Source organism: Centroberyx gerrardi, chromosome 13 (genome assembly GCF_048128805.1).
Source record: "Centroberyx gerrardi isolate f3 chromosome 13, fCenGer3.hap1.cur.20231027, whole genome shotgun sequence".
Taxonomy (NCBI): domain Eukaryota; kingdom Metazoa; phylum Chordata; class Actinopteri; order Beryciformes; family Berycidae; genus Centroberyx; species Centroberyx gerrardi.
This window is the reverse complement of record NC_136009.1, coordinates 22,177,274-22,203,584: the sequence shown is the minus strand read 5'-3', so window position 1 is coordinate 22,203,584 and position 26,311 is coordinate 22,177,274. Positions and strand designations below refer to the sequence as shown.

Below are 26,311 nucleotides of genomic sequence, written 5' to 3'. Positions count from 1 at the left end.
GAAGGCTGATACTAATACTGATGTTTTTGGATTGAGGCAGGTGATAGATATTCTGTGCCAATATTCAGTATCTTTAAATTTGATCATTTTCATGCCAAAAGATTACGTGTATTTGGTCTTCCTCTTCTGAATTTTATTCTTGTGGGGAGGGAAAGCATCTGAAACAACATTTAGACCAGCATGGGACACTAAACCTCTGTACTGAAACCCAGGATATTACTAATCCCATAAACCACTAGTGAATAATGATCAATTATATTACAAATGTGTGATCAAGCACCCTGCATCATATCCACACATCGGTGGGGGATGACTGACTGGCTGATACACAATTTTTTTTTATAAAAGGCCAATATTGTCCAAATCAATCTAACCCTAATCCTCAGCATTACCACTAAGTTTTGAGTAATTTACGATGGAGAAAATCAGTCTTCACATTGTCCTCCGCATCCATGATGAACAAACCTGGACTGTGTTCTCACTTCAGGGTAACAATGAATCTGACACATGAATCTTTACAAAATAGTTTTATTCACCTAGTCTCTGGGTGGGCATTCAAACTCAATGCATGTTGGCAGTGACATTCAAAACCGATTCCCCATACTTGCACCACTCACACCAAATCTTTGACATGAATGACAGCCTTATAAACATCTGGCTGTATTCCACACAAACAAACCTGATGAAAACACATAGATAACATGTACAAACATAAGAACTTCTCTGTAAATCTGATTATAGTGAATGTTCAGCTTGGAGTTGTAATAGTGAAGCCCAAGCCGATGCACAGAGCTGTCAACTAGTCCTCTGGGCTCGTGCCTGGAACAAAACCGGATGTATGAAAACACTTTTTCAAAGATCACATTCTCTGAAAATTGCGACCTTGTGGAGATCTCTTCTCATAACAGAAAACAGCTTTTCTGCTGGTCTCTTTGCGTCATCATGCCATCTCTCTTACTCATCAAGCTCGATGCAGAATATTTTTTAAATCACACAGAAATAATTAATTCAAGAAAATAGCATACGAAGTATGAAACCAACAGTATGTGTATAGAATTTTAAAAGGCAATGCAAATAGCCCTTTTACATCTCATCTCAATGAGCAAAAGTCAAATATGATCAGCTTGATATGATGTGCTGGTGATACCAATTAGACCTCTTTTGGAATGGGGTGCAGAAAAGTCCAGTAGGCTAGTTCAAATCTCCCAAATGCAGGAGATGACAGTTTACAGTTTCTGCCAACCTGGTGCAGTGCATGTTTGGGAATTCCTGCCCCCCATACATGTGGGAGATGTGATCTAGCCTATCAAACACAATGCCCCGTGACATAGTGCAGACATAAATATTAAAAGAGGCACTATCATGGGCTTTCACTTGTCGCCACACTTGAATTCAAATGGACACACACACTGGAATCAAGCTGATGAGGATCTGAAGGCACAAAAGCCACGGTGCAGGTGTGTTACTCCTTGTACTCCAGAAAGTGCTGCAATCTCTTTCGGTGCTCTGCAGACATCTGAACAGCACTGAGGATACACAGTATTTAGGATTAGTATGCTGGACATCAGAAATATGCATTGCTTCTTATGTGAAAAACTCTACATGATGGCAGGCAGCCTTACTTTAAGTGTTCTCCGAAGGTGGTTGTTATCCTGTAGATGGCGGTCTTGAGTGTGGCCCTGAGAGCAAAGCGCAGCGTTTTGTAACTCGAGTCTCCCATGCTGCTGGTGGACCTGACAGGCTTGCTGGAGGCATGAGGCAGCTTGAAGTGCCGATCTACTGCCTGAAGACGAGGAACACATAGTTGCTGTCAATGTGCAGATAATTCAAAGCAAGAACACAGCAATTTTGATTCATTTTACCTACATCCGCACTGTTCCTTTGCACTGTATGCAAGCTCCTGTTTATCTGTTTATTGTGTAACAGTATGTACTGTACAAGTCTGCACCAATGCTACCAAGACAGATTCCTGTACCTTTATTGTACTTCAACCTCACAAAAATCATCTCTCCCATAGGAAACTGTTCAGTTTTTAGTCGCTCGGGAGAAGCACCTCTATAAGAGCCGGGCTCTCGTTCATTTGTGTGTTAATGCTTTTTGCAATGAACACTGCTTAGGGGAATTACGGTATGTGCTGTTTAGGCAGCGCAGAGCCCCAAGAGCCGTGCATAAGGGAAATCTAGTGTGCGCTCATACACCAGGCAGAACGGTTGAAGTCACAAGCATCAACCAACTGCAGGCTGGTGCGCTGCACATCCACATACCAGGAAGTAGCTCGGTGATTTTCTAAGTCAACGCATGAATTAAATATTTTGTGCAGCGATTTTAGTTACAACACTGCAACTGTGACTGTCACCGTAGTTTTATTTACTCCAGTCATGCCCCCCCTGACCCCTCCACCTGAGCACCTAGAAAACACTAGTGCACAATTGTGCGACTTTTGCAGCTACAATGAATAGTTACATTTTCAAAGTAACAACTTTTGCACAGATACAGATACATTAGTGCCTCACACCTGATTGACTGACTTGAATTTGCTACAGCAAAGAAAAAAGCTTCCCAGAAAATCTGATTCATTTTGAAAATATTTTTTCCAGGCTTATAGGGCAATTAGTGTTTTTATTAATACTGTATTGCCATTTTAAAAAGCTAAATTCATAATCCCTGCCTTGTCTTCTTTGCCATGTATTCTATCTGATTAGTTAACATTTGTATTGTCAATTCTTGGCAAGCTCAACGTTCTGCAAAGTTTTTGTTTGTTTTCAAGGTAAAGTGTATATCAAGTTCAATCAGTTTGTCTTTATTACAGATTAGTATGCTATGCTATTTCACATTCTCAGTAGAATACAACAAATGTGGCAATGAAATTTGATCGTAGTCAGATGCTTGTTACCATTTACCTCTGTAAACGCAGCATCGGCAGTTACTGTTGGTGGACATTTGGCTAGCACTGTCACCAATGCAATGTACAATTCACCTTGTCCATTTCATAAGGTCTTTAAGTGCCCCAGGTATAGTCCACAAGCACCAAGTCATGACAGCTTACCTCCTGTAAGACCAGCATGCTACCGAGAATGCTGGGTAGTGCGGTCTGTACAACGCCAAACTGGTCTTCAGAGAAAGAGGCTTCCACAAGGTAAGACAGCCCTAGATAGAGGAGATAGGAGAAAATCATTTGCATGTGGCATCAACAGGTAGCACTCTTATCAGATGAAAATGATGAAATTCCACCAACTCTTCTTACCTTCTAATGCCCAGATGTGAGACTGGCTGTCTGCAAAGAGAGCTTGACTGGAGGCTTCCGGAAGCTGCAAGGGAGACGATCATCATCTTATTGAATAGAATCAGTGTAATCTATGGTTCTGAAGGATGCAACCTGGTTAGCTGGTAGCAGTTATCTACTGAATAGAGGGATGCAGATTTGGGCTAAAATGATTAAGGAAGTTATTAGATGGACAGACAATAGTTTTGGTGAGTTTACACTACAACATGCACTACAGTACAATTAGGAAGGAAGATACACACAAAAGCTACAGAAAGCAAAGACCAATCTAATAAACTCATTTCTACCAAGAGGAAATCTGATAACAGAATACAAGTACTACTTTTGGTAGGGATGGGATGATATGCTTATGTCACGATACGATTCGATACACAATATGGGGTTCACAATTCGATGCAACCACAATACAATGTAATAAATAAAAGTTCAATGACAAAGTATGACTGCAGAATTATGTTTATTTCTAGCAATGGCATTGGCTTGCTAGAGTGTAAACAATTTAAAAATGTCATTACAAAGTGCAGATAATATAATTTGGATGGAAAGCTTGTGAAATTGTGATGGGCAAACCATCTCATTTGTGATTACTACAGCAGAATAAAATGGAGCCAATATCTTGATTCATTTTTCTGCCCCACAATATGTATTGTCATATTTTGGTATTATGATATATTGAATTTCAATATATTGTCCCTTCCCTCACTTTTGGCAGGGATAGTGTTTACCTTTATCAGTACCTGGCACTTTGATCCCAACACAGGATTTGTGAAGATTTGATTACCCTGAATAACACCATTTGGTGTTATAGTAGTCAAGTTACTGGCAAGACACTTACGTTACATGACTCCTTGATTTAGGCTTTTAAGGTAATTAGTAGGGCTAATTTTATCAGCTAGATAGGTGGAAAAACAACCTTAATTAGTAATGCATGCACAATTTAGGTCCAAAACCAGGGTTAAAAATCAGTGATGCCAACAAGGTTGTTAGATTTGTTAAAGCCAAATGAAAATCTGACTATGTGACAGGTGAGAGCATGCAGTGAGCCCCTCAGTGTTCACCAGCCTAACTGTTAGGCTGGTGAACACCAGCCTAATAGAGACAGCATGCACGAGCCACACAACCTTACCTTGTTAAACAAATACATTATCAGCACCCGCTTTGCCAAGAAATTTTTAACCTGAATGGGACAGTTAAGCGTAGAAACACACAATTTTAAGTTGTTTTGCTTTTGAGACTAGGTTGTCACATAATGAACACAGAAATGAAAGAAATAATGTCATAAGTACAATGTCTATGAGTAGTCTAATATCTATACTGTGATTCTGGGTAGTTGCAAGGACAAAGTACCTGTTCCTTTCTGTTCTGGAGGAACTGGGCCAGCAGGCTGGGTTTGGATGCTGCCGGCGTGGGACTGGGCACTGAGGCGGGGGATAGCAGGGGACTGCCGTTTGCCTGTGAATCTGCACCAATAGAGATGCTGCATCACAACTGGGAACCATCAAGAAAGCTGGATACTGACACACTAATGATCATTTACATTAACCAATAGATAGGGTCTGATGCAACTATCCCTTGCACCATGGAGAGCTGTCCGGTGACCTTCTGACAGCCACGTTGGAGGTCCAAAGCTAATGGCAACAGCTGAAAACAGCTGACTGCAGTGCTAAACTTGCACCTTGATCATCTCAACAATATCAGTTACATATGGCAAGGGACGTACCATTTCATCACTGATACATTTGACCGATTTTGTGTTTAGATGCTAGAAGTTTGCTAGCTAAACATAGCATCTGGTCAGCTTACCATGACATCGCTGATTTTTGTTAAGGTTAACTGAGCTGGCACTTCAAGATACTAACTCATTGTGACCAATGGCTGGTCTCCGTCCGATTGTTCATTCATTCGTCTGTTTCAGACACTGCTGATCAGATTTGGACAAATGGAGGAGGAATGGAGGAATGACGCATCTCACCATTATGTTCTGGCATTCTCAAAATTACAAAAAAGAAGGCACTACAACAAACAAAAACAAAGTGAAATGTTTGTCACCGACTGGCCCAGAGGGGGACTGCATCACCTGTGGGGGATGACATGTTTACTGTTGCCTTGCACATTTAGCCATCATTAGCAAACAGCCAAAGGAATATGTTCAGCCAATAGCTTTCAATGTTGTCAATTCTCCAATGACTCTTCCAAGATGGTGCAGGCAGTAGTTGCTGTGAGACTTCTAACAACTCTATTAGTCTAAGGTTAGAGCCTACAGTTCCCATTATGTTCCCTTACAACTTCCATTAGTGCCCTCTCACCTGTGGAGGTGGACCAGAGTTTAGGGCCCCTCCTCATGATGTGTGGGCTCTGCACCGCCCCGTGCCACGGCGAGCATTGTTCCACTGGGCCGGTGAGACGCCGCAGGGCCGGGGAGGAGAAGGGGCTGTCCAGGTCAGGGGTGAATGGCGCTGTCAGTGGGCTTTGCGGGCCGCCAACAGAGGAGCGGAGGAAGACTGAAGAGGGGGTTTTGAGGAGAACCGAGGGCCTGGGGGTCATCACATCTTCTGTATTTGAGGTCACTTTTAAGATTAAAAAAAAGGGGGGAAACTTACAGCTGAGGGGTCTTAAAACAATTTAAAACTTTTTTTTTTGGTCATATTTTCCCAACCTTATAATGGTAGCTGGACAAGACTACTAACTAGGCTCTATCACTCTGATTATTATTCACAACAACAGATACTGGAATAGGTGAAATGATATAAAAATGATATAACTACATCAAATATGTATTCATATGCATCATAACTGAAAGCATTTTTATAACATTTCAAAGCATGGAAACATGTTTGGACAGTGATCCAAAAGTCTCGACTAATGTCAACCACTATTTTAAAGCAATGTACCTGAGCTCTCAGATGAGGCAGACTTCTTGTCACTCCCAGTAGACTGGGATTTGACCCTGCCATTGGTTGCTACAGTGTCATGGTGGGCTATAAGTCTCTGGGTCAGATCAGCCAGCAGAGACAGACACTCCTTACTGATGGCATTCCAGTTATGAGGATGGCCACCTGGGAAAGACGGACAAATATTAATCTCACCTACAGGAATGGAACGGTAAACAATGGCTTTTACTTTTGTTGTAACCAATGTAAAAGCACAAGGTGAAATATTTAAAGCACAATAAGAAAGATTTATTTTGCACAGGAAGAAGCACTGGCATGTAAGCATGGGATTTTGCTCTATGTAACGAAAACCATAACAGACCTGGCTGACTGAGACTGAAGACCTCAAGGCGCCGTGTAGGGGAATGCTGTGACAGCAGAGCCAAGTCCTGCAGTGCTAAAAACTAAAATTGGGATAAAGGCAAGTCACAACCCAAGATATGTTGATCAGCAAGCACACAAAAAAGTGGCAATTTGAAAGAATCATTGTGTCTTTGCGTGCTTTATTTACCTTCAATATTATTGGCTGCTTGCCAGTGAGAACCTTGGGAAGACACTGGTGGGAATCCTCAGTAAAAGATGATTGTACAGGAAAACTGTACACCTACAGATAAGAGGTCATCTATTAGGCAAGATATCACCTTAAAGTCAGACATCACAAATACAATTTTACTTGACCACTTTAGATGATCAGGGAACATTCACCATACGCATGAATATGATCCAATTAATCTGTGATCTTCAGACACATTCATAGCAATGACAACACTGCCCCCTAGTGTTGTAAACATTAAAGGGGGCAAACAGGAGCTGTCTTAACCTGGCGACACAGTACACGACTTTTAGGCCAATTATAGCCACAATTTGGCCATCACAACTGATTCTCAAGATTGGACCGAGTCCCTGCTAGTTTGGGGTCGCTGTGGACAATTGGTACAGATGATCTTGTAGTGTGTGAGGGATAAGGAGTTTAATCTCTTGCCTTCTGACCCTGTTATTTCAAATATGTTTTGATATTACAATTCAAATGAAGTCAAGGAAAAGTCCCCTGTAGTGTGTGTTGGTTAACAACTAAAATCTGAATGCAGACCAGCAATTATCAATGAGTTCAATGTGAGAGAAGGAAAAAAATACCTTAAGTGTGGAAAGAAAAATGCTCCACCTCCATGTTTGTTTTGATTCTGTGTTGTAGTAGTGTGAATGCTTTTTTTTTATTTATTTTTTTCAAGATTGGGGCATTGCAACAATTCTTCATCATGAGTGTGCACCTCTAAACACCAAAACAAACATACCTCAGTGACAAAGATCCTGAACAGCAGCAGAGTGGTGTACCATGTGAGGAGGAGGAAGGTGCCACTGATCCACAGGTGGTAGAGCAGGGAGAAGTCCAGCAGTCCGGCTATGGTGTCAAGAGGGTGCAGAGAGCTGGAGGGAGAGATTGCATGGTGCATTAAAACACAAATACATTTACTGCACTGCTATAAAATTAGTTCAGAAGAGCCGCAGTGTGAAGCAATGCCAGACTACTTAGTAGTATTTTTTTTTTTAAATCATACGCAAATCAGAAACCATACTTACGTGTTCAAATAAAGATCCAGCGTTCTACAGATCCATGTTCTTGGAACATATCCTGTTAATATTAATTATAGTAATATATTTATTTGTATAGCAATTTCAAAACACTGTTACAAAGTGCACAGTTGCAAAACAAAATGCATAAAAGCGAAGTAAGAACATAAAAAACGTCATATAAAAAAGGGAGGTCAAGAACAATTAATAAATGATGATTACATAAAAGCAGGTCTATAAAAGCGATTTTTAAGAAGTGATTTAAAAGACGATACTGATTTAGCAGCCTAAACTCCTCAGGCAGGTTGTTTCAATGTCTAGGAGCCCTGATAGCAAAGGCCTAATCACCTTTTCCTTTCTATCTTTGGATCGCAGCCATTAGGACCACACCCGATGACCTCAGGCTGCTAAAAGAGCAAGACACCTGACCTCATAAATAAGTCATTCATGCACCGTGACACAAACTGTGTCAGACTGTATGACTGAAGCGGTTTGTGAACAGAGGCCACTTACCTAAAAAGAAATATATGACAAGGTAATTCCTGACAGAGTAAAGTGCTTGAGTGGCGCTGCATTTCACCACTAAAGGTAGAGATCCCTTAAAGCGAAGGTACTTGTATTGCTGAAAAAGAAATAGCATTGGATAAAGCAACCGACAACAAACTGTCACTCTTCCAAATTCCACAGACCTAGATAATCAATGTAAACATGAAGACTTAATTTGGTTTTGTCTCGGTTTTAGCATTATTTCATTGAGCCAGAGTTGAGTGTTTTCATACCAGCACGCATATTACATTACGCTCTGCTTACTGTCAATCATCTGACAACCACAGGAGGAAATGTAAGTCTCCACCAGGAAATATTTCCTCAAAAACATGTCGTCTTACAAACTTTGTCTCATCCATGTCAAAAGACAGACAAAAGTAGCCGTCCATCTGTAAATCTTCAGTCTTTAAATCTTCAGCCAGATAAGTGAGTAAATTGATAAAGCATACCTGAACAGTGTGGAAGGACACATAATTTATGTTGTGGATCACGCCCAATAGACTGTGACTGTAGCCAACAAAGGCTCCCGCCAGCAGCAGGATGAGGTGGTATTCATTCAGGCACATCTGAGAGGAACTGCCATTGTGTTCAAAACAAAATGAGGCAATTAGACTATGGATGAAGCTCTTACCACAGGAAAACATGTAAAGCTCATCACAAGTAAGGAGGACAATGAAGTGTTATGTAGCTGCTTACCCATCGCCCTGTGTGCACGGGTAGCCGAGAGTCTGATATCTGCCCCCGATGGTGACGGCACAACACCAAGCCACTATTACTCCCATGATGCAGTGGACCAGGGAGCTGACAAACTGACGAGGGTGGAGCAGCTGACACAGCAGGGCGATTTTTGAACACGCAATAGATGGGATGACTTAGGAGAAACAGAAAACCCAAAGAGTCACTACAAAAGCTTATTAAACTTTACTCATTTTACAAAACACTGTCCCAATTACTTAAGCAATATCACACGGGATGGAGTGCTGTTATACTGTATATCAACACGGCTGTGATTCTTTGATTCATTGCTTTTATACAACAGTTAGCTATTTGTCAAGTACTCGCAATTTGAGACAACAGATTGTGATTTTTGTTTATTTGTCTCCGCCAATAAATACAGTTCCCTCAGGATTCCACTAACAATCAACACATAAACAAATGAATATATTAAAGAGGTACTTAATATATTAGAGCACCTGTAAAGCGGAGTGATACATATAGTAAAACGTCCCAGTGCTGTTATACTGTACATCAGCACTCATGGAATGCCTCCTGTCCAATCAAATTACTCGACCGGACCTAACTGTTGTACAAAAGACATTGCAGCATCCCTGATGACAAAGCTGACTGCGACTAAACAGCAACATCCTCAGTGAGCTACTCAATCCGCTTCGGTTGGTTTCTGTAATGTTCTCTCCCGTCACTCACCTGTATAATACTCCAGGTTTAAGAACCCAACTATCAGGACCACTCCGCACAGGAGGATGAAGGAGAAGATGGCACTGGCACTCGTTAAGAGGAACAGGCATTCTGTAGAGAGGGCAAACAAAGCCTACAGTAAGCTTCACACGAACATAACGAAGCTATTTGAAACGCTGTGTCACTCAGATCTCACAGTGAACGTGGCGTGGCTGACCTGATATCCACTGGATGGGGTGGAGAAGACTGAACCTGCTGAGGATTACGAAAACTGCTGTGGTGGGTGGCAGCAGCAGGACAGCCCAAGCAATACTGGCCGCAGCTCTCCAGCAAATCACCTAAACAGTACAGCCAGTTATTGTTGTATCCATGACGACAAGACAATCACCCACTGATATTAATACACGCTACGTTGATTAATTACAGCTACATATGACATTTTAAAAAGACTTACAATAACCAACAAAAGTGGAAGGGTTTTTGACATTCTGCTCAGCTGACGTTGTTAGCTAGCTAGCATAAATCCAGTTAACGTTAGCACGCTTGCGCATGAGAGACAGTTTTGCTTCTATTCAGGGAAGGTGAGGTTTGAAGACTTACCTTGCGAACAAACCAACAACTTTGCTCAACAGAAAACATGTTGTTGGGATAAATGGAGAGCCACACAATAAAAAAATAACCTCCTTGGCTCTCCTGCTGCCAAACTAACGTTACATTCCAGTCAGTGAACTTCTGTTGCCCATATTGCGCGCCACATGCATTCAAAGGACCTCTGTAGGACCCCGATCAAAAGTTGTCCATCCTACTGCCTGCTGCCTGGTCTTCACAGCCAGATTATTACACAGTATGAATATATGAAATAAAATTTTGTTAAAATGAGCTTCGAAAAAGAACTTAATAGAGATTGGAATAATTTGTCAAAATATGTGTAGTCTACATAGCCAATGTAAACTTGGTTTAACAGCTCAAGTTCATAAGCAAATAGTCAACAAAATAACATTTATTCACTTAAATGGTTAAAATTGATTTAAGCATCTGCTATGAAATTAGGCTACATTTGAAAGGTAAAAATGATAACTACATTGTCACAGGATAAAATTACAGAAGGCCCCAATCAATCAAATTGTTATTATAGCCAAGCCATAAACCAGCTCCTCTATCAGTCAGGTCAGTTCTGAATTCCTTTAGTTTCATCATGCATGAAAGATTTCCTGTCATGATGACTGCCATTTCCCAAAGTTGCAAAACTGTGTTTATCCAAAAGTGGCTTCTTTTCAGTATCTCGACGGAAAGGCTTGGTCTCAAATGCATTGACTGGGAGCTTTTGGGATAAATTGATGGACATCTCAGTTTGAACTGCTTTATGGACCACCGGTTTCTGTCCAGGTCTCTGAGAGATTGCAGGGAGAGAGAGCTGCTCCCTCTGTCCCTTCTTGTCTTCCCACAACTTCAGTAAACGCCGCTGATTATTTGTCATATCCTTAAGATTTTGTTGCAGTGACTGCACTTGATCTTCTAAAAGTGTTTTAGAGGTGACTGTATTCGCCAACTCTGATGTCAAATCATCAATGGTCAAACTCAGTTTCCCAGCCTTTTCAACCAGGGAACTGCACTGACGCTCTTTGTCATGCAAGTCACTGATGATGTCCTTTGTGGTTTTCCCATTGAATTTAGGACTGGACTCAAGTCCAATCTCGGCACGAAGAGTCTTAACTTGTTTCCTCAGCTCCTTATTGTCCACAGTTAAGGTCTTCAGTTTCTGTTTCAGAGCCTCTGTTGAACGCATCCTCGACTCATACTGTCTAAGTTTTTCTCTGAGAACATTCTCTCTGTGCATGGCATCATCTCGCTCCTTTCTGCATTTCTCCAAAAGTTTTAATGTCTCAAATTTGGACACTTTTTCAGGTTTGCCATTTGACGTGGCCATCCTGTGTTCAGGTCTCCAAATCACAATATAAAAAAATCAAAATCAAAAAAGCATTTAAAAAAAAGCACTATCCCATGGAAATGACAAGCATTACAACTTACAAGTTCTTAAAAAACAGTCCTCCTTCAGCATACCATTGATAAATCCACTTCATAAACAACAGCCGCTGCCTGCATAGCTGGGACTGAGGCAGGTGACATTTCTCTAGCAGGGTTATCTGTTTGAGAGCCAGCGCCTGTGTAACTCAAAGCTGGGGCTAGAATGACCATTAATTAGGGCGCCACCATCCCTTTGACACAGTTTCAAGTGACACAATTTTTTCTATTTTGTTAATTAAAGTAAATACTTGACCCTTTTTATCAATGGAAATTATTCAAAACACTCACTTGACCAAGGTCGCTCATGTGTTAAGGTGCTGACATCAGGCTTCAGTGTAGGAACGGGCTATAAGTAACATTTTCCACTGCAGCCGATCTCAGAAAGACAATGACATTGTAGATTCTATCAGCTCCCCCAGACCACACAATTTTCCAGACTGTTTAGATGAATGCATTGGAAAAACAGCAGCAGCAGCCAAAAGTCCACTTTTAAAGTTAGGTGCTATTCTTAAGATGCTGCAATTACTTGCATGCCTATTGGTTACAATCTCTCCCTTAAATATTTAAAGTGCCAAATTGCAGAGATGCACCGGCTTGCATCAAATGCCAGAGCTCATATAAAGGAGTCTCCTGTCCCAGACCGGTTCAATCCACGGTTGATGTTAAGGTTGTACTGCCAACTGCTTCAAATTTATTCATAAAGGTGGAAAAAAGGCATTCATTATTGACATTTTAGGCATTTAGCTGATGCCCTTATCCAGAGCGACTTACAATGAGTATGCAGGACATTTCAACTACACATGGTTGTTGTAGGGAATGAACCTACAACCTTTTGGTTATGAAATGGTCTATAACTAGTAGCCTGTCCTGCAGCCTATTGTGATTAGTGTTAGTTGTTTGGAGAGTTTGAAACACTGTTTTATTTGCCTAAGTCTATCCTATAATACTGATTCAAAATAGAATAAATTGGAAGTGAAAATATTTTCTAGGATAGTCCATTACAGCTGACAAACAGTAAGCCAGATACAATTTATTAAAATTGTATAATTATGTAAATAAAAAACACTGCAGTCATACAATTTGGTCCCACCAATCGCTCATTGTAGTTTATATTTTTATAACATTTTCAAATTTGATTTCAATTTCAGTTAGTGTTCAGCCAAGGTTTTCCTAGTTTTTCTTTTCTCTTCAACAAATTGATTGTCTTTTAAATGTTCATTCAGTTTAAGTTTCAGTAAAAAAAAAATCACCTTTGGGTATAAAGTAAATGCATCATTGTAATAACAGCAGATGAGTTCATTGATAGCCTTGGGTCCCACAAACAGCTCGTTTTATTTTTTCCCCATGAAACACTTTAAAACCATAAGTTTTATCAGATGCAATGAGTCACAATAAAAACAGTCTTTAAAAGATAGTTACACAAGTTATAAATCGGAAATTTAAAATGGAACTTTGGTATTAAATTGAGGGCACTTATATGGTCTTTTCAGTTAAAAAAAAAAACATCATAATAATTCTTTGTGCACATAATCAATCAGTAAGCTTGACTGAGTAACACTTTTACTGCTTATACTGGATATACACAGCATATACTGGCCATCTCCAATTAGAGGAATCAACATATATAAAAATAAAAACATACAAAACACCTTTGATGCGGTAAACAGTAGCACCAAGCCTGGTCATCTAAATATTTTAACATAAGAACTATAAGGGGGATAATATACCATACCAAGAGGTCTTCTCTACTCAGTAACACCATACCCCATATATCTTTAAGGTAGTTTAGAACCCATCCCATTAGAAATAACATACTTGCTCCCAGTGTTCATTTCCAGAGGTCACACAGTTGGACCAAGCGTGCACGCAGGGTTTTAACAGCTTAAGACAGAATGTCCAACTGCAGGTGAAATCCAAACGACCCATGACTTCATCACTACAGCAACCCGATTCTCTCTAATAAGGCAACAGGAGAACCTACAATTTAAAAAAAAGAATAACACCTGTTTTGGGAAGCAGAAATCATGTCGAGGAAGTCCGGTGTCAGATGTTCTACACCATCAGGCTGAAAATACACTCCATGACACGGTCACTGAAACAGGCCCAACATTTAGAGCTACCACTATCCTAAACAGCTATCATTCTTCACATAATTGAGTGTGAATAAGAAATGGCCATGAAAATGTATATGGTGGTATAATGTTACCTTACATAAATCAGGTTTTTACTGCATTTAAACAACCAGATCTTGGCTCAAACATAACAGATTATGTTGCACTACTGTCTACCTTCCGACAAAGAAAAGGTTTCACGTGGAAGATGGTGCCTTGATCACCGTCATCACAGATGAATTGTCAACTTGTCGTACCGGTTCTGGTTTGCTGAAGAAATAGGCCTGCAAAACCAAACAAAAAAAGGAATAAACAAAACAAGAAAGTGAGCATGAGTGAACCTGGCAAAGCAGCAGTGTGAAACATATTTTTGCATATAAACATATTGAGTTTTTACTAGCATTATGAAAAACTAAAAAGATAAACAACTGAAACAAGTCTGTGAGTGTGAAGCCAACCTACAGTGTTACAGGGAAAACCTGTATTAGGAAAAATACAGCACTCCTACCATCCATTCATCTTGGTCAGCCCGTCAAACACTAACTACTTATGTAGACTAATTACATGAATGTAACTAGACATATGATCCCCCTGTGGTTCTGACTGTATTCACACAAGGAAGTGCACTGACAGGCTGTTTTTCACGTCAGTTAGCGACCGTGGTAATAGTTTCCGATGAACAGAAACTCTCCCCGGGGGACACTAACTCGACACTATCGGAGATAATCACTTCACAGACGCACACAGGGAAAGACACAAAAATGGCAGTGCAGCATGGCGTCCGAGATTGCACACAGACAGTCGGGACAAAGCAAGGCCATGCTACTCAGGTCATTGAAATCAAATGAGACTGAGTCAATCATTGTTGTTATCTACGCCAAGATGGACAGGCAGCTGAAGTCAACTGGGTCAGTCAAGATGTGGTTTGGCAAAGCAGGACACTGAGTGCTGTATCTTATTTCCTCAAACAGCTTTACTTTCCATAACACTAAAGTATGGAGTTCATCCCATCAGGAAAATTACGTGAAAGCAGCACAACTATAGCAGACCAATGTCTTCATATGCACAATTACCTTACAACCAACAGCCAGGAGGATATTGAGGACCACAATGGCTGACATGATTGCTATGACAACCCTCGGGTGATCATCCCTGACTGCAGGCCAGAAAGTCAACGCCAGAACTGAGCCAGAGAGGCAGAGCGCCACCACAATGGAACACCACCTCAGCGATTCATATGGGATGATCCACAGGACCTGGTTTAGAAAACAACAGTACTGTAAGATAACTTGTCTCATTTCATTAATAATACAATTCACAATCAATGCTCTAAATTTCTTTATGATATAGGGAAAAATGAATATTCGTTGATAGTCAAGATTGTAAATCTACATTATCTACATTATGACACAAAACATTTCAGTTCTTACCACTGCAGGTATGTAAATAGAAAGGGAATATCCGTAGACACAGACAATCTCCATAAAGGAGTAGGACACCAAGTTCATGATCTTGTTGTTTCGCCATAGCAAGAAACCCCAGAGGGCAAGAGGCACCAGCCAAGCATAGCTATAGATCGCTGTTGCAGCTATGGTCACTGTAAAACACAGCAAATTAAAAAAAAGAAGAGTTAAATTTACAGTTTCCTCTTACCTGCAACACGACTCAGTCTATCATGAACACCAAAGAAAAGTTGCACTTACCTTTTCGAAACTCTGGCACATACTTATACTCTGGTTTGCCTAGGTGCAGCAGGAAGTTGGATATGTTTCCGCTGATGGCAATGGCAAACACAAGAGTAGTACAAATCCAGAATGGTCCTAAAAGCACAGATATAAAGCATTACTGCCCATTTACTTCCTCCAAAGCAGCTTTCATCACAAGTATGAAGCCAATAGACTAGAGCCTTCTGTCATGGTTATTTTCCATATTTTCTATACCCAGAAATGTGTGAGGACCCCTAATTAAAACATGAATGTTAAATTGTTTGAGTGCTAACCATAGAGATCCGGGTTTCTGCGAATGTAAAGATGAATAAAGTTTTTTCCAGGCCATGGCAGCACTGATCCCATGATTCTTTCCTTCACCTGAAAGAAATGTTAGTAACAACATATGTTAGCATAATCAGGGCTACATGTGAAATTCATTGTTTTTCTGATGCACATCTTGCCATACTGGTTTATAAAGTGATTAAAAAGAAGTCGTAAGTATATTACGTGATGGGTCTCAACATCAAAGAATGTTTGGTAGTACTCAAACGTCCAGAAAGGGGCACTTTTCTTCTGTCCAGAGAGAAGCTTTAATTGAAAAAAGGAAGAAAAACACCATAAATCTCAAGTGTTCATAGCAAAGTTAGTTAAGGCCATTTTAAGAACACTCTCAGTACAACAATGCCTTGTCCTCACCTCTGTCTTGTCATCATCAGCAAGTGGGTCCTCATCTCCCTCAGGAGTCATCCCAGTGTGTTTTCTTTGCTTCTGGGGATTGACATCTTCATCCTCAATGCTGATGGTGGTTGCATCCCTGTTGGCTCCCAACAGATTACCAGCCTCTTCAAATTCTTAGATCATGATATGGATAAATGGAAAAAGAATAATAACATGACAAAGTCTATTCACAATCTAACACTTCTATTCAGCAGTCTATACCAGTGCAGTATGGTGCAGCATAGAGTGAGAGGTGTGTGTGTGTGTGTGTGTGTGTGTGTGTGTGTGTGTATGTGTATATATGTGTCTATGTATATGTGGGGGGGGGGGGGGGGGGGGGGGGGGGGGTGCACAATACATTCCAACATGATCATTAATGGAACAACTAGGCAATTCCCAATTCGACAACAGGCTGAACAGTGAACCCACCTTGAAATTGAAAGTTAAGATCATTTGTCGACGCCATTTACAAGGACTCACTGACAGTATGACAACAAAAATTTCACCCGAAAGTTTAGCAACAACTTGTTGCTAAGTAGCTGTGAAGGACAGAAAAATATATTAGCTATTACATTCCCTCTCTATAGGTTGAAGCTAGTTAAAGGAAGTAAACTACAAACAATACAAGATAATAGGTTGTCAACACGTAACATGACCTAACATAAAGTTAGCTGCTAGCAAACATAATTCTACTTTTGACAACACGTCATCAACAGCTAATAGCTAGCTAAACTGCTATTCTTGGAAAATAGCAACAGTCTCTATTGTAAAAACTCAATGCATAGTTTTGGTTAAATTATTATAACAATGGATGTTGTACCCAATTATCTTCCAAAAATCATTTCACTTCTCTGTTAGCTTAGCGTTGCCTCGAGCAGGACATTAGGCACTAGCTAGCTCCGTAAACAAGAGTTCTTCCTGTTAGTATTACATTTCAAAATAAAAGCTTAACATTTTATTATCTAATGCATTTTTCACCCCGTTATGATATGATAGATTCATTATGAGATGTTTAGACATATACATGCAATACTTATTTAGATATTTTAGCATCTTGAAATCTTGGAACGAATGTCTACCTAGTGGACTTTTATTTTGATGTTAGTAAGCCGAATGCAAGTATGAGGAAGTGCACGTCACATTATTTACATATGTTGAACCTGAATCGCCTGGCAAGCTGCATGCAAATAGTAAATTAATGGATTTAGAATCAGAAAGTAAATATAATAAATAAGAAAATATTCTTTCTGCGTAGACTTCGCTTTTGGTTCCTGTTGGCAGAGGTTTTAGCTCGGTAGCCAGTCAGTCAGCTAGCCTAAGCCTATGCAGCAGTGAGCTAACTTTTTGTAGCTAGGTCTCACCGACTAACTAAACGTGGATGAGCTGACGTTTTCGTCATTTTCGCAGGCAAAATGTGCGACCTTGCTCCGGGCAATGGCACCATTTATGTCCGAGAAAGAGGACACCTTCGTCGTGTCAATGACATAGTACTTGCAGAGACAAAGCCAGTGTCATCGTGCAGAAGAACAAAACCTCTAGTGTTGAGAAAAGAACACTTTATATTCACCTACAATGCTGAGGGAAGTCTGAGATACTCTGCAAAATCTCTCTTTGACATCTCTCTATTATTCATAGCTGACAACATTCACCATGTGGATTCACTGGTTGGCTTCCCAGAACAAATAGGAGACAGACTTTTTGCAGCAGCAGAGGAGAAACATGTATTTTTAAACACAGACATTTCTCAAAGAGCTTTGCAATTATTCAGTGATGCATATGGGGAGATGGTGCTTGGCTCCCTTTGTCTACGAAATAGGTAAGTCTCAGTCTGCTGGGTTATGGTGCCCCCATTTTAAATGTGACATTTCAAGCCTCCTATATTTCTTTGCCAGGAACAGCATCGCCTAACCTTTCTTGTCCCATTAATTTCTGCAGGTTTCCTCTCTTGTACGAGAGGATGGATGAAATCAAAACATTTAATGGTTTGAAGTCTCTGGATCTGTTTGGCTGCAGGCTAGGAGATAGTCACGAGATTTTCCAGCATCTAACATCCGACTCATTGGCCAGGTAATACCTGACTTCTAAGTCCTGAAGAAATGATATAGGGAATATAATGCAAATGAAGGATGCTGTTAACATTCTTCTGCCTCTTTTCTTCGGTAGCCTGATTCAGCTTTCCATTGGAGGCAACAGTCTGTCAGATGTGGGCCTTCAAAGATTGACTGCACCTGTCAGGATGCTGAGGAAGGGACTGGACAGTCTTCAATTCCTGGATCTCTCCTGTCAGTTACTAAAACATTGTGCTCCTCAATTTATGTATTGATAATGTAAATGTGTTAGAAGCTTCTGTTCCATTCCAGCCCAATAGAAAGAATAAAAAAGTGTATGGCCAATATTTAACGGCGTTGATCAGTTATGAGATGGTCTCTTTCTTACAGATAACCCCATCTCAGAAAGGGCTATTGGATATCTCACATGCCTCCCGAAACTTCAGAAACTTGATGTATCAGGGACCAATATGAAGGTGAGACAGTTGCTTCATTAAAGCAATATTCCACTTAGTTTTAACATGGGGGTTATTTGGCACTTGACTACTCACCAAGATCGGATGTAGCTGGCCACGAAAATAGCCTGAAAACTTACATTTAACAAGTTTGTGAACAGATTCAACAACATATCCTGCTTTTAAGACAATAAAGCAGTAATTGGTCAGTCATCATTTTGCATTTCTATTCTTGGTTTACACTAAAATTAGTATTTAAAAATAAAAGTAGATCCGGTCTCCCAAAGAGGAACTATCTCCCATAAATGGTATCCCTCCACTATGTTCTCTCCTATCAATAAAAATGCTATTTGCTGGAATTATGTTCTAAAACGTTAGACCAAACATAAATTGAAAATCACAGCAGCAGGATCTGTTGTTGAATATGCTCACCAACGTGTTAAATTTAAGTTTTCAGTCTATTTTCATGGCCTCATTCAAATGAATGGGAAGTAAAAATCCGAACGCTACAAACTCGTCCAGCTGCATCCGATCTTGGTGAGTAGTTTATATTCTGGTTTTCATGGCAGTCAAGTGCAGAATAACCCTCATGTTAAAACTAGTGGAATATTGCTTTAATATTTTGCTGTAGCTTGTGGGATTGTTGAGATCTGAATGTCATTCATACCTCCAGATTGGCACAGTACTAAAGAAAACCATGTGGGAGCTGATGGGACTTGTTCATTCTGAGAAACCGCTGGACACCTTTGATCATTCAAGATGTAAAACAGAAGGCTGGGCAGAGCAGGTAAACATCCTCAAATATTATTGTTAGAAATATATGTAAACTACGTTTTCTTTTAAATAAGCACTATAATTCTAGGCTAAACGTAGCAGGTTTAGTAGTTTTTGACATCTCACTGATGACCTTCATAAACAAACATTTGACTCATTTATTTTTCAGGTTATAAACCAGTGGGAAACAAGTAGCACACAAATGCCAAAACAGAAAAAGATTGAAGAGTCAAGAACATCAGCACTTCGCTTTTGTGAGTTTTCTTCCATTTTACATTACATTAGCATTATAACAGTAGGCTAATTTATATGTCCGGATGATCATTATCACACAATAATAATAATAATACTACTGCATTTTATTTGTGGTGCACTTTTCATTTACAGTGACATCTCAAAGTGCTACAGAGTTAAAACAAAACATAACAAAAAAAACACATGACCTAAAATAGTCTTTGAAGTGCTTTTATTCTCTAGTTGGCAGGCAGAGGTTTGTCAGCGATGTACTACACGCAAAGCCGCTGGTGTCGGAGAAAGATGAAGAAGCCGAGAGAGCGAGGATACATTTCTACAAGCCGGCAGCAAACGATCGCACGGGTCTGCCTGAGACTCAGCTCCCTTCCACGACAAATGATCACGCAAAGCCTTCCCGGTACAGTGTCAAGAAGAGGCAGCGTCAGTCGGACAAGTGTGACAGTTGGCATCACACCCCTCCGGCGAAACGCTTCTCTGCATCAGCTCTCAGTGTAGAGGACATGGACCTGTTGAACAGCTACTGAGGCGTGCATCCATGTAGCATTCCACTGAGACCAGGGACCAGCCTGACTTGATATGCTGGTTAACAGGTAAAAGATACATTCAAAGGACCCAGAAACATTTCCAAGATGATTTGCAGCGGTGAACTGTTGTTGCTTTTTCTTGGCTGCATTACCTTTTTTACAAATAAAGTTGTTTATTTTGTATGCATTCAGTTCACTGTCATTTTGTGTCGCTCTTTGGGTCTTTGTCGCTAGCTGGGTTTTGGGCAGGTGTACTCATCAGACCAGTCGTGACAGTGCTGTCGGCCATCTTGACATAAACTGCGTGGGACACAATCGCAGAATTGGAAGTCCACAGGAGCACAAGGCCACCATCCCATACTACAGGAAGATCGGCACCCAGCATCTAGGGGAAGAAGATGAGGCTTGCACATAATTATATCTTTTAGATAGTTTATATAATTGCTGGTTTCCTTCTTTGAGAGGTGGACTTACAGCTTCCAATCTCATCAGAGCAGTCCCCACAGTCGTTGATGTGGTCACATTTTTTATCAATAAAGATCCAGTTCTGAGGATTTCCACATTCAAACACTAGATAGCCTGGAAGATGGCTGGGCAGGTCAGCTGGAAAATTAAAACAGAAGCACATTTTGCAGAAACAGAACACAGTAAAGTAGCTGTGATTTTTGTAACTGATTTTTTTTCTCTCTCTCTTCCAAGACCTTGCTATTTACTGTACTGTGATAAACAAGTTGTGTCATGGTTCATTACTGCACATGTGTCTGTCCTCATCGGCTCCACTCAGACAGTTCAACACCCCATTACAGAGGTCTGAGGGTGGTAAACACGTCACTCTGTCATCACACAGGAAGCCGGTGCCATTCTTTGAAGTCTTGCATAAACGATTGGCTGCAGAATCAATGAAAATATATATATACACTCTAAATGAATGATAGGTTAAACCATTGATTTTATTGAGTAAATGGTAACCAGAGTTTTAACATATTCCAGCAGAACATGTTATCTTACCAGGAGGCGGTTTGGGAATGCCTAATAACAAAGCAAGCACAGTGCCCACCACAGCCAATGCAACACCTAACAGCACAACGCTGGAGACACAAATACACCTTCTACTGCAGCACCGCACCCTACAGCATGCTCCACAGCTGTCTAGGAATATAGGGGAGAAAATGTGCTTTAGAATACAAACATTTGGGGTCTCGTTTTTAAATCATTCTTTGACGTAAAGATACCACAGTGCAATGTTTGCAAAGAATATGATGAAAACCAGTGAAAACTATATACCTTGGGAAACAGTAGAAATTCACAAAGGTTTTGAAATACCAGAAGACTTGATAGATTTTTCATAGGTTTGGCTTGGTTGTGAGCACTAGAAAAACATAATGGAGGCCCACTGTATTTTGAATTTTTTTTTTTTCTGCTTTGGCATAATAAGAATAATGATTGGTCATTAAGCCACAGTAATTGTGGAGTGGTGATTGCGTAATGGAAACACTTAAAAATCACTGTCTTACCCTCTTCAAGTGTTGTAGCTGATCCAAATGAATGAATGTGAATCCGTCTCTGACATGGAAAAGAACTGTTACTTTTGATACATTTAACAGAACACGTAATGATAAAGGTACGTGCAGTTATCCACTAAGACATAACATTTCCCTTTAAAAATAGTGGTCACCTGTTACTGAAAATTCTTCAAAATTACCTGAGGATGTGTCCTATTAGATTTCATGCTTACTGTCTTCAGAGATAAATAATCCTTGTCTTCTCTGAGCACTTCAGTACAGCAGACTAAGGTGTTTGTATGACTTGGAGCTCAGTGATTATCACTTGGTTACTATTTGAACATTGTGGCACAACAGTTTCCCTTATGCCAGCTCAGACATGCCCACCAAAACTAAGGTAAACAATGCTTAGTACTTTTGTGTCACAGTTGTAGACAAGGTGGGAGTCAATTTTGTGGACCAAAGTTTGAGGTCACCTGCAAATCAGCTGACACTATCTATCAGACATCGTACCAAATCTCAACATTGTATTAAAACGAGAAAAAGACTCTGGCCTACACATCTCTTCTTGGAAATGAATGGACTGGTTACTTTGATTTATAGTATTATATAATACTAATATCATTATTACTCTGGCGTTGTTGTAGCCTAAAGGACTTAGCCTCTTACGTACTGATACACCCAAAAGATCGCTATATTATGGATGGGAGGGAAAAAAAAATCAAACCCATGTCAAGAATGGTTTCACTCCATTGTGTTTATTTCTGAACCATTTTCATTCTGAGAAAAGACAAGTGAAGTTACAAAGACCCATGTACTGTCACCTTTAATACAGATTAAGGGCATAGTATTATATTGTAAAATTCAATGGGATTTTCATCTGGAAACCACTGCAGTAGAAACATGACAACACAAAAGGGAGAGTCAGCAATAATCTATTACAAACCAAAAAATCAATTTTACCAAAGGTTTAGGGTTTCAGTGAAACCTGTAGTACTTCAAGTCACAAATAGTTCATTTACACAGCATTATTCAATAAAATAAGCACACCAACAGAGGGCTAATGCAAACACCAGAATAGGAGAAAAATCTCAAAAAGCTATTTGGCTTGTACCGCCATTGCTATAGTGTAATGCCTCAATTATACCAATATACAGAAAAAAACCCTGTCCATCACTTCAATTCTAAAAAGCTTGAAAGAGAGACGAGACATTACACAACAGTCATAGAAAATGTGCTGGAAGTAGTTATTCCTATTTAGACAGCAAGAAGCGAGGGTCTTGTGCCAGAGGATAAAATCAACTTCAGATTACGTATTAAGAGGAATATCCCTACTCTGCTGCTACTTTGGCTTCTAGATGTTGGACTGGTCCAGGTTGACTTTCGAAGGGAGCGGCCCGGCCTCCTCCTCCTCCTGCCCTGTGGAGGTGATGATCACCAGGGAGGACGCTGGGTACGGAGTCAGTTTGTGTTCCTTCATGTACTCCATGTCACCATAGATGCTCAGTTTCTGAAAACAAAGACAGGAAACCATTTTTTACCATAAATGACATCAAATGATTCTCTTGACTACTAATAGTTAGTAGTCAAAATAATCAGAATCCTGATCTGAAATCAATTGTCCACTCTCCATAAAGCAAGGTATTAGGTATATAAAAGAGTAAAATTCATTGTCTTCTGTATTGGTGACAGACTGCTTTACATTTTAGGTATTTAGCTGATGCTTTTATCTAGAGCAACTTGCAAATACATGTAACAAACATTCATGTGCCTAGATTAGGGATTCACATCTAAAGGATTTTTCTTGATCGACTTTTACTCAAGTTTACAAACAAGTGATCCATGTTCGCTGGACCCAATTTTGTTATGTACCTATAAAAATTTGCAAGTGGCCTATGAAGAAGATAGATGCCTTCCCTCCATCTGAATTCAAATGAAATCAATACCTAAACCAATACCTAAGTTGACTCTAAAGATATGCTATACTATAAAGAAAACCAACTTGATTTTCCCCACTGACATGGCTGTGTAGCCCCAGAAAAACAGCATAATACAAGTTGAACGTCTAGTAAATTACTGATAATATTTTCAAACCTATTAAACATCCAGACAGAACGTGAGCTTGTTTACTTTATTTAGCCCTACATCCCCCACAGTACGATATGTCTCCCTCTTGTGGTCATTTTAAACAAAGCAGTTCCCCCCAAATAAGGCCCACTAGAGAGGAGTTCATCACCACACCATATACTGATATGACAATGTGTTTAATTCGACAAGTTTGATTGATGTGATTAAACAACAATGAGCGTTCGTAGATCGATTATTCATGAACATCCTTAGCCTAGACTGACTATCGAGACAGAAGAGTCGAAGAAGACTTACCTCAGCAGGTACATACTGGTCTACAGCAGTTGCCACAGTGGCACAGCAGATCCAGATCAGGACTAGCACAGACAGGATCAGGGTTGTAGTTAGAATCCAGCCTGGCAGCCAAGGGTTCCTAAGGAGGGAAGAGGATAAGGTTCAACATACAAAGATGTAGCCTACATTACATTTTTAGCTTGGGTGGCTCCATTGGGAATCAAACCCTGAACCTTGGTACTCTTGGTTCCATGCTGACTGAGATTAAGGACCACCATCATCACAAACATCATCCACAGGAATAATAATAAGCAAGTTAAACAATTTTGCTTCCTTGACAATGTAAATAAATGTGTGTGCCGACCAACCTTGAGAGGCAGCTGAAGAGGTTGTAGTCATCCTCGTTGATGCTGCGGTCCCCGAACATATCTCTGTCCCTCTCCTGGATTAAGGTGCGGTGGTATTCTTTGTAAACTGGGCTGCTCAAACCAGGAACTTGAAAATGAGAAAGGGAATTAGGCGAGCTGCATACAGTAATTTTCTTTCACATTAAATCTGTGTATTTTCCTTGCTCCATTACAAGAATTCTATTTTGTAATTGAAAAGAAATAGAAATTTGATGTAGGTGTCAGTGCTTACATGTCTTCTGAGGCTCTTCTTTAACTTCCTTCTGCAAATCAAACTGGGGAATAAACTGGACCTGTGGTTCAGTCTGTTAAACAGAAAATAGAACTGGGCTTCAAAAATTGCTCTATTACTATAATTATTACTTTTGCACAGTAACAGGATAAATCAAGCAGTTAATTTGCTTGCATACATGTCAAGATTAGATCAGTTACTTTCTTTGTTTATATTAAGTTCAATACCTGGAATATGACGACCTTGCCATCGTCAGCCTGGAGGTAGAATGTCCATGAGGAGGTGATGAAGTTGTGAGCCTGACTCATTACATCATCCCAAAACCCTCTGACCAGAGCCAGGGGGTACAGCAGGTGAATCCTGGGCATCATGGCCACCAACTGAGCAACAACAGTAGTGAGTACACAGTGTAATTTGATGACAGATTTGCATACTCAGATAGACTGCTGTAACTGGAGGCAACAGTGCGTGGTGTGCTACTGTTTCTTACCTGTTCCTGTCTTTGTTCAGCAATGGGAAGCTGATTCTGACAGCCCAGGTTACATGCATACTGCTCATCTGACTGGGAGTAGGCTTCACGGCAGGCTAAGCAAATTCAGAGGTGGTGATAAGTAACAGATGGTAAAATAGGATTATGAAGGACACAGGACAAAGAGGTCTTAAGAGTTAGTCAACTCATTGTGGAATTGAGTGTGTAGTCATGGAACTGACTAAATATGCATGAACATGAACGCATGGGCAATTGTTTACAGCTAACTGGAAGTGATTACACAGTCAGTGGTAGCAAGTCATAAATAGGCTGGACAGTGATGAATGACGCCTAGTTCGGTAAAAGGTCTGTGTGTAGCTTACTGGATTCACACTCGGATTTGGTCTGATTCAGGTCTTCGCTGTCGCCAACAAACTGACAAATGGAGAATAGACGACAACCTCTCTGACAGGCATAGAGTTCCTCTTCCTGTAAAGCAAACGAGACAGAACCAGTTGAATGCCTGCACAAACAACGACATCCGTTAAGACGCCGTTTCAACGTATTGAATAGCTAAATAACTTACACAGCAGCCATGAGCTTCCCTTTCTAAATCACATATTTTATTGAACAGATGATGTCGTGACGGTAGTATAAAGTATGCAGGCCCAATGTTGCTTTGCTACAAAGCTAACGCAGATGTTACTTTCAGAGCAAGATGAGTACTCACCCGTGGATAAGTGTGCAAACTGTATGTCATTTGACATGTTTTATGACAAGATGCTGTATTTCCTAAGACGCTATCAAATACATCTGAAGATGCGGATGTGCATGCGAGCGCGACGAGCAGTCCCAAAATACAGTCAAAGGAGAAAAAAGTCCCCATTTTGTCTGCGAAAATCTAAACAAACAACAAACACAACAGGCTCTTCTTCCTCCTCCGTCGTTGTGTTATCTCGCGTGAACACAGCACTGGCG

General features: G+C 40.3%; 6 protein-coding genes across 8 annotated transcripts; 1 reads left to right on the top strand and 5 right to left on the bottom strand.

Moving 5' to 3' along the window:
- Window positions 1–512: 512 nt before the first annotated feature.
- ndc1 (NDC1 transmembrane nucleoporin) lies at window positions 513–10,469 on the bottom strand. 2 transcript variants are annotated; one of them, XM_071914970.2, is made up of 18 exons: window positions 10,345–10,469; window positions 9,962–10,082; window positions 9,754–9,855; window positions 9,025–9,199; window positions 8,778–8,904; window positions 8,296–8,404; window positions 7,792–7,843; window positions 7,506–7,638; window positions 6,725–6,817; window positions 6,536–6,617; window positions 6,175–6,339; window positions 5,590–5,850; window positions 4,631–4,743; window positions 4,410–4,460; window positions 3,245–3,308; window positions 3,047–3,147; window positions 1,623–1,783; window positions 513–1,526 (listed from the first exon to the last, which is right to left on the bottom strand). In XM_071914970.2, the coding sequence occupies exons 1-18, from the start codon at window positions 10,381–10,383 to the stop codon at window positions 1,463–1,465; spliced, it is 2,013 nt and encodes a 670-aa protein (XP_071771071.1). In that variant the 5' UTR covers window positions 10,384–10,469; the 3' UTR covers window positions 513–1,462. The 2 variants fall into 2 exon arrangements, with proteins under 2 accessions (XP_071771071.1, XP_078143851.1); XM_078287725.1 differs by lacking the exon at window positions 4,410–4,460.
- Window positions 10,470–10,838: 369 nt separating this feature from the next.
- Window positions 10,839–11,671, bottom strand: LOC139924059 (uncharacterized). Its single transcript, XM_071914982.2, has one exon. The coding sequence runs from the start codon at window positions 11,669–11,671 to the stop codon at window positions 10,913–10,915; it is 759 nt and encodes a 252-aa protein (XP_071771083.2). The 3' UTR covers window positions 10,839–10,912.
- Window positions 11,672–13,072: 1,401 nt separating this feature from the next.
- yipf1 (Yip1 domain family, member 1) lies at window positions 13,073–17,222 on the bottom strand. Its single transcript, XM_078287941.1, has 9 exons — window positions 17,127–17,222; window positions 16,736–16,845; window positions 16,286–16,440; window positions 16,097–16,177; window positions 15,880–15,967; window positions 15,584–15,700; window positions 15,311–15,477; window positions 14,954–15,136; window positions 13,073–14,164 (listed from the first exon to the last, which is right to left on the bottom strand). The coding sequence occupies exons 2-9, from the start codon at window positions 16,770–16,772 to the stop codon at window positions 14,078–14,080; spliced, it is 915 nt and encodes a 304-aa protein (XP_078144067.1). The 5' UTR covers window positions 16,773–16,845; window positions 17,127–17,222; the 3' UTR covers window positions 13,073–14,077.
- A 249-nt stretch (window positions 17,223–17,471) lies between these two features.
- lrrc42 (leucine rich repeat containing 42) lies at window positions 17,472–21,067 on the top strand. 2 transcript variants are annotated; one of them, XR_013507121.1, is made up of 8 exons: window positions 17,472–18,122; window positions 18,242–18,373; window positions 18,470–18,588; window positions 18,745–18,830; window positions 19,483–19,596; window positions 19,753–19,837; window positions 20,061–20,428; window positions 20,597–21,067. XR_013507121.1 is itself a non-coding variant. In XM_071910719.2 (7 exons), the coding sequence occupies exons 1-7, from the start codon at window positions 17,719–17,721 to the stop codon at window positions 20,360–20,362; spliced, it is 1,242 nt and encodes a 413-aa protein (XP_071766820.2). In that variant the 5' UTR covers window positions 17,472–17,718; the 3' UTR covers window positions 20,363–20,549. The 2 variants fall into 2 exon arrangements, 1 of the variants encoding a protein (XP_071766820.2); XM_071910719.2 differs by lacking the exon at window positions 20,597–21,067 and having other exon boundaries at window positions 20,061–20,549.
- Window positions 20,593–22,984, bottom strand: LOC139920654 (low-density lipoprotein receptor class A domain-containing protein 1-like). Its single transcript, XM_078287882.1, has 4 exons — window positions 22,979–22,984; window positions 21,113–21,224; window positions 20,837–20,965; window positions 20,593–20,747 (listed from the first exon to the last, which is right to left on the bottom strand). The coding sequence occupies exons 1-4, from the start codon at window positions 22,982–22,984 to the stop codon at window positions 20,593–20,595; spliced, it is 402 nt and encodes a 133-aa protein (XP_078144008.1).
- tmem59 (transmembrane protein 59) lies at window positions 22,602–26,288 on the bottom strand. The gene is made up of 8 exons (XM_071910715.2): window positions 26,064–26,288; window positions 25,717–25,822; window positions 25,355–25,449; window positions 25,092–25,244; window positions 24,865–24,937; window positions 24,594–24,720; window positions 24,247–24,364; window positions 22,602–23,374 (listed from the first exon to the last, which is right to left on the bottom strand). The coding sequence occupies exons 1-8, from the start codon at window positions 26,217–26,219 to the stop codon at window positions 23,219–23,221; spliced, it is 984 nt and encodes a 327-aa protein (XP_071766816.1). The 5' UTR covers window positions 26,220–26,288; the 3' UTR covers window positions 22,602–23,218.
- Window positions 26,289–26,311: the final 23 nt, after the last annotated feature.